The sequence below is a fragment of the Xyrauchen texanus genome, chromosome 15 (assembly GCF_025860055.1).
Source record: "Xyrauchen texanus isolate HMW12.3.18 chromosome 15, RBS_HiC_50CHRs, whole genome shotgun sequence".
In the NCBI taxonomy this organism is placed as follows: domain Eukaryota; kingdom Metazoa; phylum Chordata; class Actinopteri; order Cypriniformes; family Catostomidae; genus Xyrauchen; species Xyrauchen texanus.
The window spans coordinates 9,784,683-9,807,311 of NC_068290.1; the positions used below are offsets into that span (position 1 = coordinate 9,784,683).

A 22,629-nucleotide genomic window follows, 5' to 3' on the forward strand; every position below is an offset into this window, starting at 1 on the left:
TGTGCATGCTTGTACAATATTTTTCCACTGTGTGGGTTATTTTAAGCGCAGGATAGCAGCCTCAGGTGAGTCAAGTCCCGTCTTTCACCAGACCATGTCGACATGTTAATTTTTTCCTCGTCAAAAAATATCTGCTTTTGAATAAGTAGCCTAGAAAATTTGTGTTTATTTTAAACGAGGTGCCGACTGCTAAATGTGTTAAACTATCTTTTGTGTGCACGTCATGTTTAGAATACATTAGGTTTATTGTAGGCTACGTTGCAGGCCTATGTCTGTCATATTAGATCAATAGCTAATGCACAACTGCACGTCGTGAAATACGTGCAATTTTTCAGCAAATTTTTTTACTTAAATTTAACTTAATCTACCTGTTAGCAATTTTCAAAAATGTCCTGTTCTAAATTCCATTTAGAACAGGCTGGGTTGCTCTATTGGTCCTGCACTATACATTCAGTTGTTTTCAATTAATATGCCTGTTAAATATTCACTAATGTTGATTCAGTGAATGTCGTGTTCTATATTTAATGTACAATGATCATAATGCAAGGTGAGCATGTTGCAGATAAATGCCCCTTTTCAGTGGAATTTAGCTTCAGATTTGGAATAGATTAATTATTTGAAATGGGTCGCAATAACAATTTTTTTTTTTACTGTTTTCTGAAGGTTGTTTTTTTTTTAGACTAGTCGACTTCAAAATTTCCATTTAAACATCAGTGAAGTTAGTCATTCAGCATATCCCTAATCCAGAGCAGATCACAGCCAAGGTTGTCATCATAATAATTTCCTGCTGTGACCGTGACCTGATGGTTAACGCTGTTTTTTCTCTCTTTCTGTCTATCTCTGTCTAGTTCTGGCTCGCGACAGTGATACTGGCCTGAACGCTGAACTTTCTTACTTCATCCAGAGCATGGACTTTGAAATCTCCTCTCAGGGAGTGGTAAGCCCCAGACAGAGGTTGGACTACGAGAGACCTAACCACATGTATGAGTGCACGGTGATGGCCGTGGACAAGGGAACGCCCCCTCGCACTGGCACCGCCTCCATCCGCATTCGCATGGCTAACGTCAATGATGAAGCCCCCGTCTTTTCACAGGCTATGTATGATTCTTGATTCTTTTATGTCCTCCTTCCATTTTTTTTCTTGATAACTCTCTCTTTACTGCATGGATTTCTGGAATACTTTATTCTGATTGGTCCATCACTAGGGCTGCAACTAACAATTATTTTGTTAATCGACTAATCTAAAGATTATTAGAATGATTATTCGACTATTCAGGCAATTTTCCATCCATCTATCCATCCATCTTCAACTGCTTATCCGAAGTCGGGTTGCGGGGGCAGCAGATCCAGCAGGGGGCCCCAAACTTCCCTATCCCGAGCCACATTAACCAGCTCTGACTGGGGGACCCCGAGGTGTTCCCTGGAGAGTGTGGAGATATAATCTCTCCACCTAGTCCTGGGTATTCCCTGAGGCCTCTTCCCAGCTGGGCGTGCCTGACACACCTCCCTAGGGAGGTGCCCAGGGGCCATCCTTAACAGATGCCCAAACCACCTCAACTGGCTCCTTTCGATGCAGAGGAACAGCGGCTCTACTCCAAGCACCTCACGGATGACAGAGCTCCTCACCAGCTCAGCTTTGCCTTCCGGCTCAGCTCTCTTTTCATGACAACGGTGCGATAGAGCGAGTGCAATACAGCCCCCGCTGCCCCGGTTCTCCGGCCAACCTCCCACTCCATTGTCCCCTCACTCGTGAACAAGACCCCGAGGAACTTGAAGTCCTTCACTTGGGGCAATACCTCCTTCCCTACACGGAGTACACACTCCATTGGTTTCCTGCTGAGATATTCAGGCAATTATTGCAACGATTAATCATTAGCTCTTAACCAACTGTTCAGCTTGTGCCTCGACTTGTATTAAACATGCTTACTAACAATAAATAGGACAAAGTCATCTTATAAAAGTACCTCTAAATGACATTCAGTTAATGACATGGAAATTCAGTAACAAATTAACTGCAAAAATCGCAAAGTTATCAAGTATTTTTGTCTTGTTTTCCATTTAAATGTATCTAAAAATCCTTAAAACAAGATACATGTACTAGAAAAGCAACATATTAGATATTTAGACTTGCTTTCAGCGACTGTATCTTGAATATGTAAGTGTAATTTGTTTATAAGTGTATTTTTTTACTGGTTCATAATTCTGCTAGTGCAGTTAAAGAAAAAATGTACTCATATTCCTTACTTGTTTAAGAATTTTTTGATATTTTAAAATATTAAAATATTAAATATTGTATTCAACATTCTCCAATAACAATTTTTTTCCTTAAGTAATTGTATGTTTTTAAAGGAGCTTTAGATATTTATATTAGAAAACAAGCCAAAAAAGTCAAACCACAAAAATGTTTTTGTTGTTGCAGTGTATAATGGGCTAAGACTACTCTCTTACCTTTACGTTCACTTCGATCCAACAAACTCTCTCTTCTTAATAGAGCTGTGTGTCACAAATTTTCTTCTAGATAAGATACACACATTACACATATATTATGATTCACTATGTTGCAAGACATATCGCTATAATCTAGCTGCAGCAAATGCGCACGAGGGAATAGCGTCCCCGCACCAGAGTGTGCATCATCCGGGAGATGATTCAATCTCTCTCCCTTATATTGGCTCACTTCACGCAACTCATTGAAGCAGTGCTGACTGCACAGAGAAATGCCTTCCTTAATAAAGGATGCATTAAAGATATAATAATATAATAAAGCTATATAATGCTGGGGTGTTTAATTTTTAGACGCTCTGTCAGGCAAGTTTTGCTCAAGCAGATCACCAGGTATGGCTCAGCTTTATTTCACATCAGGATAACACAGCTTCTGTATTTACTTATTTGTATTTTTATATAACAATTCCCACACACGCATTTGCAATTTATTTCACCTCAAGCTGTTTGGGAAGTTTGGAATGCATCTGGACTGTGAGCTGTGTTTTCTTCCTCTCCTCAATCAGGCGCGAGCTGAAGCGCTGCTCTTGCGTGTCGTCATTACCGTTTCAAATTATCTCATGTTACATTAATTGATCAAACGACTAATCGACAACTAAAACGTTTGTTGACAATTTTATTGTCGACATTGTCAATAATGTAGACTACCGGTAATTGTTTCAGCCCTATCCATCACAGCATTGTGCGATTACATATTTACATGTAATGACCTCTATACCTAGCGTCTTCAACAGGGGGTCCATGGTGGTACCGCAAATTATTGTTTGATCCACCTTTGTGGCATTTGTAATAATCACTCACTCGCACACGAGCGACTACGAGACAGGAGTATGAATTATCAGCATATTTAAGTCAAATCTTAGTGTGAATTAACTGCAGTAGTCAGCAGAAGTGTGCAGCCTGGACAAACCCTTCACGTCGCCACCACTCAATGTGAGCTGCTTTAAGTGCAACACACATCACGTTTAGCAGCGCTGCAGTGGAGGGTCACAAGTAAACGCATCTGCTTTGCGTTGGTCAGCTGTGCGGTTGAGCAGATGACAGCCTGCTTTCAGAACAATAGCTTACTTGCCAGGTGTAAATAATAGTTACCGCTGAGGTTATCAAGCTGGTATACAGGGACCATGTATACACAAGATCATGTATTTCATTTCATTGAAATCAACAGACATTTTTAAATAAATGTTTAAAATCGATCACTCACATGAGATGAAGACTCCATTTTAGTAACCTTATAAAACTTATTTTATTCTGCATGGATGGGGTCTGTCTGTTTTTCCCTCTGTCTGTCTATCTATCCATCTGTCTGTCTTTTTCTTTCTTTTTGGATGAGGTTTGGAACAGGGATTTTCAGGGGAATTTAAAAATGTCACTTCATGTAAAAATGTTGCAGACCCCTGCTGTACGTCCCCACTGAAAAGATCAGCTAAAACCAGCTTAAGATGGTTGGCGAGTTTTAGCTGGTTGCCCAGCTAAAGACAGGCTGGTCAGTTAGCAGATTTCAGAAGGGGTTTGAACACTTTATAGCTGGTCAGCCTGGGACACCAGCTAAGACCACCCTGACCAGCTAAGACCAGCATGACCAGCCTGACCAGCTAAGGCCAGTTAGCTGGTCTTTTCAGCAGGGCACAATTTATTGATTATTTCAATGGCTTTGAAATGTAAGCATCATGAAGTATGTACTTACAATAATATCCATGTTTTTATAGACATAAAATGCAAAACTCAGTTTTATACAATATGTAACAGGGGTCCCGGCTCCATCTCTCTTCCCACCAAGGAGTGGGACGACTGCTCTAAACTGTATAAGTGATCTGGGTCCCAGTCAAGTGATTTCCATATATGCACTATTTTTTGTCTATCGAATGTTTAATTTGTTAGCAAATTGACTTTTTATTCGGTTCTTTTCAATTAAATGTTCAGAAACTCCTAATCCAGTAACCATGAATGCCTGGAAAATTCTTTGACATTCATTGGTTACAGAGTGTGGGAAACCTGTGCAATAATTTCAACTTAAATCAATATTTGTCACTGTTATTATTGCAAAATAAACACCTTCGGTGTGACGACCCATCTGCTTCATATTGGGGTTCTGATCACTATGTTTTGTTTTATTTTGCAATAATGACCAGCTGACTGTACATTATTTCCTATCTCATATTTCACTACTTCACTCTGTGCTTTTTTTACTTTTTGTTGTCTTTTTTGTTATCCCCTTTTCTCTTTTTCCCCAAGTTACCGCCCACGTTCGCTCTATATTATCTCTATTTTGTATCTCTTCCAACCCTCTTTGAGCTCCTGAGAATATACAGATCTTAGTTTTACACTCTTTCTCAGTTGTATGAGTCACAATGGGTTTTCAGGAGAACAGAAACGAGCAAGAGATGGTCGTTGTGCTGTACGACTATGGCATTTATTGAATGTAACCAGATGGAGAGGCAGACATTTGGTCAGATTCAGCAGAAAGACAACAATCACAGTGTTGCTAGTGAGCTGTTAAGTCTACACACAAGCTCAGCACTCTATTTGAGAACAACATTTTCTCCCTTGGTAGAATTTTGGGAGAAGACATAAAAGAGCTGGTGGTGTGTCATCATTAGAGCTGCAGTTTGTGTGTGTGTGTTTATGTAAGGATTTGCTCTGGTTATTCTCAATGCGGGGACTGCGTGGTTGTTTGTGTGCGCCTGGGATACACTTCAGAGGCCTGGTAGGGGAAGCAGATGGTGGATCTGTTCGGTGCTTGATCTGTCTCTCTTCCCCTCTTCCTTCAGCTATAAAACCTTTCTTTCTGAGGATGCTGGTCCTGAGACGCTGGTGGCCATTGTGCACGCCAAGGACCCAGATGGGGACAGCGTGACTTATGCTATCACCGGGGGAAATGAAGACAGCAACTTTGAGCTTGACAACCAGAAGGGTGAGTAGAGTCAGAGACAGTATAAGAAGGACATGGGCCACTCGTAGAATAACAAATGGGAGAAATAATAAGACTTATTATGGCAGCTGTAGGAAGGGAAGTCCTGGCATTAGGCCTTGGGGATGCTCTCTTTAAAGGGTTTGTTCACCCAAAAATTCAAATTCTCTCATAATTTACTCACCCTCATGCCATCCCAGATGCATATGACTTTCATTCTTCTGCTGAACACAAACAAAGATTTTTAGAAGAATATTTCAGCTCTGTAGATCCATACAATGCAAGTGAATGGTGAACTCCAAAAGATCTGGGTGAGAACAGACCAAAATATAACTCCTTTTTCACTGTACTTTTTGACAGCAAAATGATGGTGATCATGCTTTCAAGCTCGTTATGCTTCATATAGCGCCATCTAGCATTCTCCGCATACATCAATGATTAGGAAGTCTAATTAAGCTTGGAAATCATGAATCGTGCCTAGAGATTGTGTGACAAGATGTACAGCGAGAGAAAGGAGTTACATTTTGGTCTGTTCTCAAACAAAACCAACTGGATAGCTTCAGAAGACATTGATTAAACCACTGGAGTCATATGGATTATTTTGTGCTGAGTTTATCTCCTATTTGGAGTTTTGGAGTTCTGGTCACCATTCACTTGCATTGTAGGGACCTACAGGACTGTGATGTTCTTCTAAATGTCTCTGTTTGTTTTTAGAGGAAGAAAGAAGGTCATAAACATCTGGGATGGCATGAGTGTAAGTAAATGATGAGAGAATTAAAAGTTTTGGGTGAACTATCCCTTTAACAAGGACATCCATATCTATAAAAAAAAAATATTTCCTTCTCCTGTCTTCACAACAGATTTTTCAGAGTCAGTAGAAAGGTCTCTTTAGTATCCTTAGTTTTTATAACTTTTAATCATTCATTCAATACCACGCTTGTGGTATTTGTCAGGAAAACAAACACCCCTCTTGTTGTTTTTGGTCTATAGTTCAATCCCGACGCACAGAAGCACATTGTTTTTGTGTGTGTTTGTGTGTTTGTGTGTGTTTGTGTGTGTTTGTGTGTGTGTGTGTGTGTGTGTGTGTGTGTGAACACATGTGTTTGAATTTTTTGACTATGTTTTCATGCCTGACTGCCTGTGTGCTTTCAGTCTCAAGGTTAAATTTGTTTGCAGTGTTTGGTTTTCATTTGTTTACCAGCACATTTTTGCCTGAGAGCTGGAAAACAGTATACTTAAGCTCTATCCTGTCTTATCAGCTTCTCTGCATGGCTGTTTTACCACCTAATCCATTAGAGGCCAGAGCAGAGTGATGGCACATGGCTTCTGCACTCACAAAGCTGTGTAGAGTTGTCACTTCAAAAATGTAGCAGCACTTTTCTTACCCCTAACCTCCCACTTTTTCTGTTGTTTGGTGAATGTGCAGCCATTAGGAGCATATTTTGTGACATTGCAACATATTATGCACAGTTTTCTCATTCATTCAAAGGGATAGTTCACCCAAAAATTACAATTCTGTCATAATTTTTAACCCTCATACATAAAATGTCCTTCTTCCATGGAATTCAAAAGGAAATAATTGTCAGAATGTAAGGGACTGTTAACCTCAGTCACCATTCACTTTCATTACATCTGTTTTTACATTCACTGAAAGTGAGTGGTGAATGAAACTCTTTGTGGCAATCCTGTGAAATTAGAAATTTATTTAATTTTTGACAGGCATCATCAAACTTCGCCACAGCCCTCCACCTAAACTCCGTGGGCCTCAGTATGTCCTCAACATCACAGCAACCGATGACAACTCAGCTGGCGGGTCACTCCCTCTGAGCAGCTCCGCCCAGGTCATCGTTGGCATCAATGACATCAATAACAACAAGCCAGTATTTAATGAGGTGAGGCTGAGAATATTCTCTTGCTCTTTTACAGCACAGGAGGAAAACCTAAAAAGTAAGAAACGTTTTATCTCAATGCTGTCAAGGAGAAACAATTAAGAAATAAATAAATATCATCAGCAATAGTTTTTTTTTTTTTTTGCTGTGTTGATTTATGCAACTAATAAAAAATGTAATGGGTCAAGACAGTTTTTTAACTTTAGCAATAACTTTAGTTAAAGAAAACTTTAAAACTGTATGTCAGAATCCATTTCTACCGAGAGATATATGACTTGAGAGACTCAGATCACACTGAATAAGAGAACACCAAGTAGAAACTATAGCATAAAGTGTGTACAGGAGAAGATCCTGGCTTGCCGATGTGGATATGAGAAAGGAATACAAATGCACTCTCTCATTAAATCTGCCTTGCATGAAGTGCCTGAGGCTCTCAATACCGGTGACACTGTGAGCACCTCACTAATGGCAGTGTTCAGGGACAAAAAGTAAATAATAATGGGTAAGAGTTGATATACAGAGAAATGAGAGCGTGGAAGACATAAGATACAATGAGCAAGTAAAAATGAAACACAGCAATGTAGAGATGGCATGCTGGATTATTATAGTTATAGTTTCTCTAGTTATTACTTTTATTTATTTACTAATTTGAATTTCATTTTATTCTTAGTTAGATGTAATTTTTCAAATAATAATTTATCTTTGGAAAATTACTAGCTTTGGTTTAGTTTTTGTTTTATATTTAGTATTTAGTTTTCAGACCCTTTACAGCACCACAAATCATTTAATCTGCCTATAGCTGCATTTCCATCTAAATATTTTTATGTGTATTTTGAAATGGAAATGCTTGATATGCAAATAAATAAAAAGGTACTGCGCCAGGAGGAGGTGGATTTTGCTTCGCATTAGTTAAGATGCACATTAAAATTATGGAAACGGCTTACTCACATGAACGATGACATGTCATGACCATTTGTAAAGCGCAATGGCAATGCGATCGTTGGGTGGTATAGGTGTGCATGACCATGATGAGACTGGCTCATCGAAAGGCCCGACCATGGCACACAATTCTTCAAACATAGTTAGTCAAAAGTGCTTCAACCAGAGATCGTCAATAAAGTGAGACCTCAAAATCCACCAGAACTTTTTTGAACGCAGGCGCGCCCAGGTATATGGAGGCTGTCAGCAAATGGGAATAGCCATTTGAGCCCTCATTATGTGAGCTATTGCACTTATTCTGCAATGTCTCCTGGCAGCAATTAATAACATTATGTACAATTGCTTTATTACAGCAAATACAACTCTCCCCGAAGCAAAGAGTTCGTTCTGCTGTTTCGTGACAAAAAGGCAGCCTCCCTCAAGATAATGCGCATTTGCAGTTCATGGAAACGTGCAATGTTTTGCATTTTCAAAAATGCGTATTAAAAATGTGAAACATTATGATAACCCACAATGTGATCAGAAAATGCAGCAAGTGAACTGTTATTGATTGTTTTACATGTCAATCAGACATTAGCTGCTTCATCTAACTGGGTGGTTCTTTTTTCAGAATACACAAATTGTTTTAGTAAAACTTGAGAGATTTAAGATCATCCTACGTTGGGGGCCTGGGTAGCTCAGCGAGTATTGACGCTGACTACCACCCCTGGAGTCACAAGTACGAATCCAGGGTGTGCTGAGTGACTCCAGCCAGGTTTCCAAAGCAACCAAATTGGCCTGGTTGCTAGGAAGGGTAGAGTCACTTGGGGTAACCTCCTTGTGATCACGATTAGTGGTTCTTGTTCTCAATGAGGACACGTGAGCCTAAACATTCTGTGAATCTCTGTGGTGTCATGTGCAGTAAGCTACATGATAAGATGTGTGGATTGATGGTCTCAGAAGCGGAGGCAACTGAGACTTGTCCTCCGCCACCTTGATTGAGGCGAGTAACCGCATCACCACAAGGTCATACTAAGTAGTGGGAATTGGGCATTCCAAATATGGGAGAAAAGGGGAGAAAAAAAATTATTGAAAACACAACAATGGAAGTCATTTTCTCCATAAATGTGATGGCATGTCTGTTTATATTTTAGTGCCATTTATAGTTCAGTTTTCATTCTTATGCAAGGTCTCATTAAAAAAATGTTATCAAAAAATATTTCACTCCAATTTTCACTCCTAGTTATTGTCTTTATGATAGATTTCGTTGACGATAATAAGGTTGATGGAATGAAAGCAGAGCTATGGGAAGACAGAGAGAAAATTAGACAGCTGGCAGTGGGAGATCTAAGGCTCTCTTAGCTCTCCATAGGGAGAGCTTCTCCGTGCAGGCCGATAGTGCAGGAGGGCTGTTTGTGTGAGTGTAGAGGGTAACACTTTACAATTAGGGCCAATTTTACATGAAGTTAATGTGAACTAACAAGGACAAAAATGATTTATTAATCTTGGTTAATGATAGTTTCAACATGTACTTGTAAATTTTTTAAATCAAAAGTTGTATATGTATCAGATGCACATAACGCACTATGAACTAACATGAACTAACAATGAACAATTTATTTTTGTAAAATAACATTATCAAAGATTGATAAATGCTATAAAAATATATTCTTCATTGTTAGTTCATGATACCTAACGCTTTAAATGTTAACGAATGGAATGTTATTGTAAAGTGTTACAGTGTGTAGTGTGCATAACTGCATCCCTGTTCACTCTACCTAAGCCACACAGGCCCTAATGCTGCTGCTGCTACACCAACACAGGGGATGTATATGAAATAAAGCACAAAGTGAGCCCCAGGGGCAACATCTGGCCATGTTCCTTCCTCTTACTTGGAAGACTTGCTTACTTGTTTGCATGCCTAGCTGACTAGAGTCAGTCTTTCCTTCTGTATCTCCTTTCTCCCTATCAGCATCAGTCCTGTGCTTAGAGCTATCAAGCCAGGCTATGGCCCTGGTAATCAATGATGGGATGTAACTAACTAAAAGTATAGACACTATTAACCTAATTACCCTGTTCAAAAAAAGCTTCCAATGGATAGCTGTGTAACATGACGAAATGCAACGTTGCTGCTTTTAATTTATTTTGATTTTATTGTGCACACATCTCTACAGCAGAGGGAACATTAGCAATAAACAAACATGCTTTCCTTAAAAAAAAATCTCTCTCTTGTAGATAGTGGTGGGAAGTTCGAACACTTCAGTTTGTTCAGACAGTTCATGTAAATTAAATACAAATCAGATTTGAATGGCAAATTCGATTATAGTGAAATATTTAGTAAAATATTGCTGCTCATCACATTCAGCTTTGTTTTATTGTAAATTTATTTGTGTAATGTTGTCATCTAATTGAGATCCTTGTTGTTTTTGTTCCAGGTTAATACCACTTTGATTGCATAATATATTTGCATAATATATTATATAATCTGATATTAATATATTTTAAAATATATTGCACCCTTAAATAGCTTCAATGTTACATTTACATTTATGCATTTGGCAGACGCTTTTTTTTATCCAAAGCGACTTACAGTGCAATTATTACAGGGACAATCCCCCCGGAGCAACCTGGAGTTAAGTGCCTTGCTCAAGGACACAATAGTGGTGGCTGTGGGGTTAGAACCTGTGACCTTCTGATTAACAGCCTGTGCTTTAGCCACTACGCATGTTGTTAGCTACTTTTTGTTTGTGTAGTTAACCACTTTTGTAAAAGAGTATAGCTTGACTGTTGTTAAACTACTTTAAAGTATGAGTATCATGAAACTACAGTTTCAAAGTACTTCCCAAACACTCCTGATAATAGAGCCACATCTTGGGCCCACACCCCCTTCGATCTTCAACGGAGTGCAAACCCTCTCCCTGCTTTGTAGTCGCTAGTTGCTGGTGCTTCTAATTGCACCACAAATTACAGCGATAGACTATCTGTTCAAGTCTTTTCCCTTGCTAAACTTAGAAATCCTTTCTAAGCCCTCTCTGAAGGGTTTGTTTGTGTGTGTGTGTGTGTGTGTGTGTGTGTGTGTGTGTGTGTGTGTGTGTGTGTGTGTGTGTGTGTGTGTGTGTGTGTGTGTGCTGAAAGACAATGAGAGGTGTGAAGTGCAGTGTGCGGTGAGAATTTTGTTCAGAAGCAGGGAGGGGAGCTAATTCCAGCTTTTAGCCCTGGTATCGATCTAGTCACTTGATTAATCACCTTAAGTTGACTTGCCATCCCCTCGTGGGCACTACTCACCAGGACGCCCCACCAGATTCACACTCTGTAATGAGAGCAAGAGGATGGGGTGGAGGCCTCAATTATGAGCGCTTGTGCCCCTATTATTATAGAGCAGTGGGATCTCAAAAGACAAATTTATAAAACGCTTTATCATAGATATAGTCTAAGGGGTAGTTAACACTGAATGTGTTTTTGTATCCGTCTGCACTCTTTTAAAAAAAGGTTTATGTAAACATGCACTTAAAGATGTTTTTGACTGTTGTGCTGCTATTTCAGCGCCTCTCACAGTAGCGCCACATTGTTATTAATGTAAGCATGCACTAGAATGGACACCTTTGACTGATGTGGTGTATCTCACAGTTTTTCCAGCATCTCATCCAGGAGTGGTGTGTCAAGTTAAAATAACTTTGTTTAAAAAACGCTTGTCGGGACTTCTGTGTTTTGTTACATTAATTGAGCTGCGTCTAGGTTTTTAATGCAAAATAACGTCTGAATGGTCCCTTATTCTCTTGCTCAATCTCTCTCCTTTTCTATCTCTTTTTTACTCTAATGAAGTGTAATATCCATCATTCTAGTGCTGACAAATGAATATCATTTGAGGTCTTATTGTATAGTATATAGAGTCAGAGTTTTGAGTTCACTTTAAAATGATAATTGTCATTAATTGTTCAAAATAAAAATAAAAATATTTTGTGGAACACTAAATTAGATGTTCAGGCTTCTCTTTTCCTTGTGACACAAATGGACAGAGATTTAAATGTTAAGCTCCAAAATTGACAAATTCCAAAATACCTGTACTTACAAAAACAGAGACATGAACCCTTTTTTAACATCAATATTTTAAGTTAAATTGTATATTAATATATAAGGGAAAGTGTGTATTTTAGATTCTATGACCGTTTAATCACCTTTGTGCTTTTTGCCGTTCTCTTAAACTGCTGTCGCTGCTTGACTTTTCATGCAAACTACCCACTTTTGAGTATGTGTGTCTTTCTAGTGTTGTGTTAAACTGTGTTTTTTTTCTTCAAAGTGCCATAACTACAGTGTGAACGCTCTGGTCCTGGAGAATCAGCCCCCAGGCACATTTGTCCTGCACGCGCAGGCACATGACGCTGACACCGGGGTCAATGGGGAGGTCAAGTACGGAATCATGCAGCGAGAAGGGGCCTCACCGGGATTCACTATTAACCCTGAAACAGGTGCACACTTCCTTCCTCATCAGATCATTCTTGATAATACGTAATCACTGGAACCAAAAAGCTTTCACATTTTTCAAGTCAGCAAATAGACATGAACTGTTTATGAATATTTACTTTAAGCCATTTAGATACATAAAACTTGGTGTGAACAGGTCTTAAGTACAGAAAATTCTAATCTTTGTTCATTTTGTGTTTTGAGCAGGTGTGATTAGTACAGTGGTAAGTTTTGACCGGGAGAGACAGAGAGAGTACACACTGTCGGTCACAGCTACAGACCAAGCTCAGGAGCCCCTCATTGGCATCTGTCAGATCACCGTCCTCATCGCTGACCAGAACGACAACAACCCAAAGTTTGAGAACAGTCGCTACCAATGTAAGAAACGTTGAAGTGTATCTTTTGCTTTTAGCTAAAGTTGAGGTTTACCCCCTTAGCTCTTCTGATGTAATTCCTAAAGTACTTTTTAAAGATCTTTTTGGACTTTTTTTTGTGGAGAGTATGTACCTGAAAGGCAATTATAGAAAGCGGTTCTTAACTTATTTTGCTTCAGGACTCAGATTTTACGTCGTACCTCAAGCGGCGACCTAACACAATCAAAATTGTTTATCATACAAAATTGAATGTAAATGGTTTCATGCTCTCGGCAGTCAATCATTCACAGCACAAACACATTGTAGCCGACACAAACCATTTTTATCTTGCAAATGAACCCATATTTAATGTAGTCTGGGTCATATTTTTTACCTTGCATGGGTTGAGGATGAGGGCTTGTCATGGGCTTGTCATGCAACCTGCCCATGTTGGCATCTACCTAATTTGGCTAGCATCTACTAAGTGGCAGATGATCTTGCACCAAAATATTATTGGATTTGATTGGACACACAGCCTTTGACATCAATAATAAAAGATATGGGAAATGTTTTCTCTCCCTAAGTCTATTTATTTTGCTATCCTAACAATGGACTATAGTTAGTTGCATTTTATTATTTACATTCAGGATTATTTTTTCCCTGCTGTCTCTGAACCTATCAGTATATACCCATCAGTTGTAGAGTACACTACTTTTTTAGATTTGTTACATAGTCATACAATTACAATTTTAATTGTGACCTGCCAGGGGACTGCAAATGAAATTTAGCATTAAGCTAAATATAGTAAAATGCATCAAATAGAATCATTTATGTTTAATATTTGATATGGTCCCTTAAAATAAATAAAAATAAATAAATCTTCTGTTTACTGCGATATTTATAATAGTGACAGTGAGTTAATAACTGGGTCCCAGCTCAGGTTTTAGTCGTTGACTCTTTAAACATTTATACTTACACAACATTTAACATTGCACTTAAAGGCAATGGCAAGGCTTTTGCAAGCTTAACAGATTCTCAAGTACAGTGTTCCTGAGTGTGGTCAATACACATTAAACATCAATATGAAAAAAAATGCATCAAAGTCTGACCAAGGTGTGCATTAATGCGATCAATGCAATTTTATAAACATATTGCTAATCATTGTCTAATCTAATGCAATCCTGGAAAGCTTGATGAAACTAAAATGTTCTGCTCTCTTCTGAGAGATATGTGTTTGTTTATGAAGTTTGCAAATATTGGGTCAGTAAGCTTGATGTCAAAATTCCTTTTCATCAGATTAAAAGCTCTACTGAGAAAGCTCATTAAGAATTAAAAAGAAAGATTGAAACATTTCTGGGACGTGAAATCATTTTTTTAATTTTGGCTGTGAATGGATTGTAATAGCATCAAGCATTTCTGGTTGTTCTTAGACTGTTATTTGATTTTGTTGATGCCTGCGTTACATGTTAACCCTTACTTTGCCAGACTTCCTGCGAGAAGACACTGCAGTTGGCACCAGCTTCCTGAGAGCAGCGGCTCACGATGATGACCAGGGTACCAATGCAGCCATCACTTACTCTCTTTCCCAGCAGAACCCAGCTTACTTTCACATCAGCCCTAGTACGGGATGGATCTACGTCAACCAACCCATCTCACAGGTAAAGATTCATACACACACACTAACACATTTGAAGATACTATGCATGATTAATTTAAAAATGAAACGCCATTTGTGACCCATTTTACTCCCATAATCTGAAGTATTTCTAAGTGAAACAGGATATTCAACTGAAAAAAGTAGGATAGGACCTGATTTAATCCATCAGGAAAATTTTTCTCTAAGTGACTGATTCTCTTGATTGGAGGGGGAGGGGTTGAAAAGTAATAGAGCTTGGTGACATCAGCCGAAAAGCAAAGTCATTACAGAGGTGAAGCAAGTTATTGTATTTTTTATGATAGATCATTTTCATATCAACCTGAATTCTGGATGGACAGCATTCCTTTATTATGCATACACTAGAGCTATCGAAATTAACTCTTAAGGTATACATTTTTCTTTAACGCAATAAATGTATCATCCAATTTGACATTAGATTCTGATATTTTATTCAGCTCCTTGTGAGTTCTGAACACTGGCTGGAATAAGTCTGAACCTTTGCAATAGTTAAATTATAACACTTTAAAAATCTGAGATTAATTGCAAGTCAATATTTTATCGACTGACAGCACTAGCAAAAACACATTTATGGTTTCCAACATTTATTGCTTTAGTCAGGTGGAAGAACAAATGTTATTTTTTTAAATCTTGCTGATTTCATAATTTAATCATTGAGAGCCATTATTATTCTTTTCCATCCTTCTTTGTTTTTATTTGCCTCTTCCAGATATTTTTACTGTTCCATGCGTTTGTTTGGTTGTGTGTGTGTGTGTGTGTGTGTGTGTGCGTGCGTGTGTTTGTTTGTGTATTGTTTGGTCTGGACAGAAATGCCACCGTCTTTACTTTTCTGCCCACGATTGGCTCTCTCTGTCATTTCTACAGTGGCTATATAAGCCTTTACAGGTTGGGGGTTGATTTGACATTAAACAAAAAGCTCTATGCACATACAGAGACATGGACAGAAAGACAGGTTGTGCTCCAGTGATGTCTCTGGGTTTTATTTTAAATTAAATACACTCAGATATGCTGCATCATGTTTATAGAGCCATAAGTAGGGTCAGCATTCATGTAAAGCATAAGAGACATAGTTTTATTGATGCAAAGTTCAAATCCAAAGCTACCTTGCTTTAACCCATTTTCATCCCTCTTAAAGAGCCCATGAAATTAAAAAGTTGAATTCTGTACTTCAAGACAATATCTATTCATTTAGAGATTATTTATATGATAGTGTATGCCTAAAAGTTAACTTTTAGCATATATACGCATGCAGAATTTACAGTCTTTCTCTTTTGTGAAAAAGGACCTAAAAATATTGATGTATCATCTTGCACTATGCAGATTTTTGACAAATGAAATGCTCTCTAGAATGAGAATGTCCCTCCCGCTAATACCACCTGCAATCAACTTGCATGTAGCAAATCCCGATTCATTGCGGTAATGCAACTAAAGCCTATTGGCTTTTTTAAAAAAAAATAGAGACATGCCCTTTGATATTTCTCACTAAAACAAGAAAACTTGGCTCAATTTTGCAGTGTTCATTCTAATTTTCCCAGAAACCAATCATCCGCACATTTCTTTCTCTCTTCGAGTGATTACCTCAGAGCAGGCCATTAAGATGTTTTGGGCCTAGCCCATGTTTTTCATTAGCCAGTATGGCCAATCTGTGTCACATATGTCAGATTGGATCACTTTCAGAGAGGCAGACAGTGTCACCCACACTTAACTCACCTGTCTTCAAATAGACATGTTAAACTGGCCCCCTGCTGTTACCTATTCCTGCCTTCTCTCATTTGACGTCTGTCTCTTTCTCCCTGCCTCATACTTTCCCAATGTCTGACCTGAAAAAGGCAAAATGTTGGAGCCAGTTAAGCAAAGTTTTAGTGCTGACTCAACCTTAGAAGTGCTTTTCCATTATTAAGTGAACAGGAGTCATTTGAATGAAATGGAATATGGTCTATGAGCCAAGTGTCATTTTCGTTCTGCCAGTCCTCAGTCTTGAAAGTCAAATTATAAAGCATAAGTCTGGCTTAGCTGCTGTACATGGTACTATGGATGTCAAACATCCAATGAATAATGGAGACCAATTCTATAGGTGGAAATATCAGGGATTTCTTATATATACACTTATATTTGACAAAAAAATTATCCTGTATCCAATTGTATCAGTGACATCCTGAATTATTTCAGTGTATGTTGATATGATAATGTATTAAATCCCCCAAGCTGAATTATATCACCTGTCTCTTGTTCTGACAGACATCACGGATCAGTCAGCAGATCATTGCTACAGATGGAGGGAATCTGAGCAGCTCAGTTGACCTCACTGTCATCATCACCAACGTTCACAACCAGCCCCCGCAGTGGGAACAGGCAGAATATTGGGTCACAATCCCAGAGAACACACCACGTGACTCCAAGATAGTGGTGAGACTTTAATTTACTTTAGTAAGGTGTAAAGGGAACAATGGAAAGGAGGAAGCGAGAACCGGCTTTGCAATATAAATAATTTTTTTATGTAAAACGGAAACCAAAAGACACAAACACACACATAAGACGGACAGCTGCCCGTAAACGATCTCTCTCTGTCGCACCACCGTCCGCAGTCGGCCTTTATCCCTCTCGGAGTCTTAATTAGCCTGATAAGGGGCTGGGTGTGTAAAATCAAAACCCAGCCCTGCCCTCCGCTCTGTCACATAAGGTTACTAGAGTCATTACTAGGGTCTCCTCTTTGCATTCTGTTGAGTGTAAAAAATTATAAATACACATTAGAACCAAAGAATAATAAATAAAGCATTTTTAGTGCTTTTTAGAAATTGTATCAATGGTCCTAATGGTTATTAAAAATGATGTATTGCACAACTCCTTGGAAAACTTGATTCTGATTGTTCTTATTTTACTTTTATTGGCACCAGCGTATCTTGCTTGATTACAAACACGTTGTGGTTGCATATTAAATATTTCATCTTTAGGTTGGGAAAAGAATCTGTACTGTTTATGTAAAAATATTGTTCCCCTTCTGTCACTCACTCGAAGTTGTGTCGAATGAAGTGACACAAGGGGTCTTCCTGGGATGCCAAATGTACCTCTGAACCTGAGAAAAGGCTAATGTCAAGTTGGCAGACAGAATTTGCATGCCCCACCCCAGACATACAGGTATAAAGGGAAGCGGGGCAGCAAGTGCCAGTCAGAATTTTTCTTAAGAACCGAACGGTTGTGCAACAGCAAGCTGATGTTCACCACTGTTTCACTCACCTCTGTCAGCAAGAAGCATTGCTGTTGGATCTACGGCACGTTTCCAGCTGCCGTTTTCTCTCTCTGCACGCTGTGCAATCTATGCCCCTGGGCACTTCGACAGCGCATTTTACTGTTAAAAGAGTGTTCTCCTCCTAAAAGAGTTTTGATTTCTCTAAAAGAGTTTGAGTTTTCCACTCACAAAAGAGTAATACACAGCGGTGTTGAACAAGATGCCTTTTCCCTGTTGTTCCTGGATGCGGACGATTTGTCTCCAAGACCGACGGCCACAGACGCTGCCTTGTGTGCCTGGGCAGCGATCACACTGAGGCGCCGTTCGTGGACGGCTCATGTACTCATTGCGAGAACATGACCATGGCAGCGTTGCAGTCGCGTCTCTCCTTCCTCAAGGTGAATGCCACTCCAGCCGCCCCTGCGTCGCTCCTTCTTCCCACGGGATTGAGGACAACCCGGCTGTCGATGAAGGCGATATGGGGATAACGACGGGCTCGGTTTTGTTGGGTAAATCCCCACGAACCACCCGACACGCTCGCTCGCTTCCATCCAAGCTCGGGATGAGTGCGGCTCACCTCACAGCCAGCCGGCATTCTCCCCTGAGCCCCCGGACTGGATGATGACATCGCCGCTGCATCAGAGAGTGTCCAGGCATCTGACATGGAAGACTCGACGAGGGCATCCCCCTGCGACCAAACAACAGGCAGCTCCACCTCAACCTGGGCCCAGCTCTCAGCCCCTCGCAGGCGGCATAGGCCCCCTGTCTCCAGGACCCCTTCCAGGACCAGGAAAGCTGGTATCAAGACCACTCCATCTCCGGTGGAGGGCCGGGAGGAGAATCCTGGTTTTCATTACTTTCATTTGGTCCAGACCCACTACGAGTCACAGGTGCTCTGTACTGGGGTCGGGCTCCACGGGCTTAGTTCCATTTTCAGGCAAACTCCCCATGATGTATTTCCCGCAGTACGGTCCCCCTGTCGGCGGACCCGCATTTCCCTTGGGCAGCCCCCCTGCCCCGGTCGCCGTGCTTGTAGAGTCCCCCCTCATTAGGTTGGACCTACCACCGCGCCATTTCCCACGTATGGCTTCACAAACCTCGTGTTGTATTTTCCACATGTAACCTCCCCCTAGACTGGGCAGGATGTGGCCTCCGCTGGGTCTTTTCCCCCTGAAAGAATAGGACCGGGAAAGACCGTCTTCCCCGATGCATTTCATAGCGTTAAGATAGGACGTGAAGTGGCTGGGGCTATGTAAGAGACACAGTGAGAGAGAAGGCCACGGCTGCCGGGCTTGCTCCCATGCTAGTCATGTAGCTCCTGTTCTTCCCCTCAGGGGTGCGGGGAACCTAAGGTCTGTATGTGACATCTCTTTGGGAGCATTGGGGAGGCCTACGTGCGGCCGACACAGTTGCCTCTAGCATGCAGTAGCCTGCTTGCACCTGTCTAGACAGTTCACGTAACACGGTCAGTGAATGGCGTTTTTATATGGGACCCCTTGTGTCACTTAATTCGACACAACGAATGAGGGGGGACATCATGGTTTCTGTTGTAACCTCAGTTCCCCGAGGGAAGGAACAAGATGTTGTGTCCCTCCTGCCACAGCACTAGACCTACCACTGTAAACAGCCGTACCTTATTTTCGGCTCCTCAGTGCAAAATCCTGACTGGCACTCGCTGCCCTTGTCTCATGGTGTTGGACTTAGTTTTTGTTGTTAGTCCTCAGCTTGTGATAGTTAGAGGTGAGGAAAAAAATATCGTGATATTTTTCCATGTGATATTGTATCGATATTTGCACGGCAAATATCTATATTATTTTTTACATTTTTCCACATTAATATTGTGGTGATGAGAATTTTTTTTTTTATCTTTGCCAATTCCATATAGGAATTCAACAGCAGTCCCTTAGAAGGTGCAGTTATCATGCTTTACACATAATCACCCTCCCTTACTAAAATGTATCATGATTTTACAGTAGTAACATTAACTGAAGTTTTTTTGCAAAAATGTTAGTATAATATAAAATAGTCTTACCTTTTTGGTGAAATCAAATAAACTGTCATTTTGAGTATTGAAACTGTGTTGTAATAAATAATGTTTTTATAGTGTTTAGGCTACTATTGTATTTATAATTACTTTAATTTATTTTTAGAAATACCAGCTACATTGACCTAACCACAGAAATAGGAAGCTATTATAGTCTTATTAGCTTATGGCTTTGCATTGTACCTAGATATTAGGAAATAAACTGGCCTTGATTTGTAAACTGGCACGTTTATATTAATTTAACAATGTAGTTGATGATTTGGAAACAGTTCTCTAAATTCTGATGAAGACGAATGCGATACATTGAGTGAAATATCGCAATATATCGTAGTTTTGAATCGCAATACCCCAAAAATAAAGAATCACAATAATATCGTATCTTGACCTATACAGTATATTTATTGATATTATACCGTATCGCCAGTTACCTTGTGATTCCCACCCCATGTGTGCTGGTGTCCCCGTCAGGATTCTGAATGGCTATGCTGGTCTACCAGCTAGACTAGCACCAAAGAGCAATAAGCATCTTTTTATATTGTTTATCTAAAATATAAATTGTATATTTACCAATTTATATCACTGTGATATTTAACTGTAGCACTTGGTCTTGTTGTTTTACTTCAATGTTGTTCCTGCTTTGGATGAGTTGTTGATAAGCAGAGGTAAAGTGTTGAAGTCGTGACTTTCTTATCACTGAGGCTTGTCACATTTTATCCAGCCTTCATCATGTTTTCCATTTCAGCCTGTTACATTCGCTGTCACATTTTACATTTGTCTGGGAGCTTGTATGCACAGAGAGATCAGCATCCACAAACAACCTCATCTGTCCAGCAAACTCGAGCAGACTGCTTGTCTTAACATTCTCTTCTAATTCATTCAAAAGGGGCAAAAACGCAGGTCCTCTGAGCATGTTTTCCTCCCATACAGCAGATTTATCAGTAAAGCACGCCAGGAGGAGTTTGGCAGGAGTCACTGTGTTTCCCTGACATCAGCTGCTTCTTGTGGCTGCTGCCAGGGATTCTGCAAACTGTACGACCCTTCGCATCTGTCTTAGCACCCCTCAGTGGCTCAAACTGTGGCAGGGTAATTCTCCTCCTCACATTGCCACAGGATGTAAAATAGGCTTAGGTGGGATGTTTGATCTTAAAATTCCTACATTCCCCGTTGGCTTGTAAAGAGAGGTTGTGCCGACATGGCTTTTAGTGTGCGAACTGCTTTGCTAGTAATTTTTGCTAACCTGTTTGCAAAGAGCTACAGGGTTAATACTTGGTGAAAATGCATACACACACTTACAGATAAAAGCTCTGTACATAGTGAGCTGCCTACCTAGACTTTTCCAAAAGATAGGCAGCAAAAATTTTATGCTGCCTTATAAAATACTTAAGTTTGACCCAATCATAAGACCCAATCACATGTATCCTTAAGTGTAAACTAAGAGTAAAAATGAATGCAAGATTACAGTCAGAGCTGATTACGTTGAATACAATTTTATCAACATAACAGAATCAGCTTTATTGCCAAGTATGCTTACACATACAAGGAATTTGTCTTGGTGACAGGAGCTTCCAGTGCACAACAATACAAAACAGCAACAAGACATAGATAATAATAAAACATTATTTAAAATTTTATTGAATAATAATAATATATATATAATTGATATATATTGATATATATATATATATATATATATATATATATATATATATATATATATATATATATATATATATATCAATTAAAAGTATTTATATAATACACAATAAGACAATACATATACACTACTGGTCAACAGTTTTGAAACACTTACTAATTCTTTATTTCATTAGATTTATTTATTGTTTCACATTTTAGAATAATAGTAAAGTCATCAAAACTATGGAATAACTAAATGGAACTATGGAAATTATTTTGTGACTAAACAAAATCCAAAATGAATCAAAACTGTGTTATGTTTTAGCATCTTCAATGTAGTCACCCTTTGCCTAGAATGTGCAGACATGTACTTTTGACATTTTCTTGAGGTATCACCCTGGGATGCTTTTAAAACAGTATTGAAGGAGTTCCCAGCTATGTTGGGCACCTATTGGCTGCTTTTCTTTATAATTTGGTCCAAGTCATCAATTTCAAAAACTTTTTTTTTTTTAATTTAATTTTAGTTTTATAATTAAATAAATTAATATGGTGGCACAAATATATTTTTGTCTACAAAACTCATTTCAAACATTCAGATACAAATATTTGTTAGATCATGAGAACATTTTCAGTCAAGTCTTTAAAAACTTTTGACTGGTAGTGTATACACACATACATACATATAGACACACACATACATACATAAACACATACTCATACGTAGTGCAAATCTAAATACAAATCTGTTATATACAGTGCAAGGGAATGTAATGGCAGAAGAGGTTAGACTGTGAATTGCACATAATTATTGCTCATTGGGGCAGACTGTTCATGAGATGGATAGTCTGAGGGAAAATATCTGTTCCTGTGCCTGACAGTTCTCGTGCTCAGAGCTCTGAAGCGTTGGCCAGAAGGCAACAGTTCAAAAAGGTAATGGGCAGGGTGAGTGGGGTCCAAAGTAATTTTTTCAGCCTTTTTCCTCATCTAGAAGTGTATAGTTCTTGAAGGGAGGTTT

The 22,629-nt window shown here is 39.3% G+C and overlaps 1 protein-coding gene across 1 annotated transcript in view; it reads left to right on the forward strand.

Moving 5' to 3' along the window:
* Positions 1-22,629, forward strand: part of si:dkey-22o22.2 (neural-cadherin) — a 216,671-nt gene that overhangs the window by 143,596 nt on the left and 50,446 nt on the right. The window contains exons 6-12 of the mRNA XM_052143327.1: positions 849-1,098; positions 5,274-5,416; positions 7,133-7,305; positions 12,518-12,686; positions 12,889-13,059; positions 14,520-14,692; positions 16,948-17,115. Of these exons, the coding sequence (XP_051999287.1) occupies positions 849-1,098; positions 5,274-5,416; positions 7,133-7,305; positions 12,518-12,686; positions 12,889-13,059; positions 14,520-14,692; positions 16,948-17,115 (1,247 nt within the window). The remainder of the gene's footprint in view (positions 1-848; positions 1,099-5,273; positions 5,417-7,132; positions 7,306-12,517; positions 12,687-12,888; positions 13,060-14,519; positions 14,693-16,947; positions 17,116-22,629) is intronic.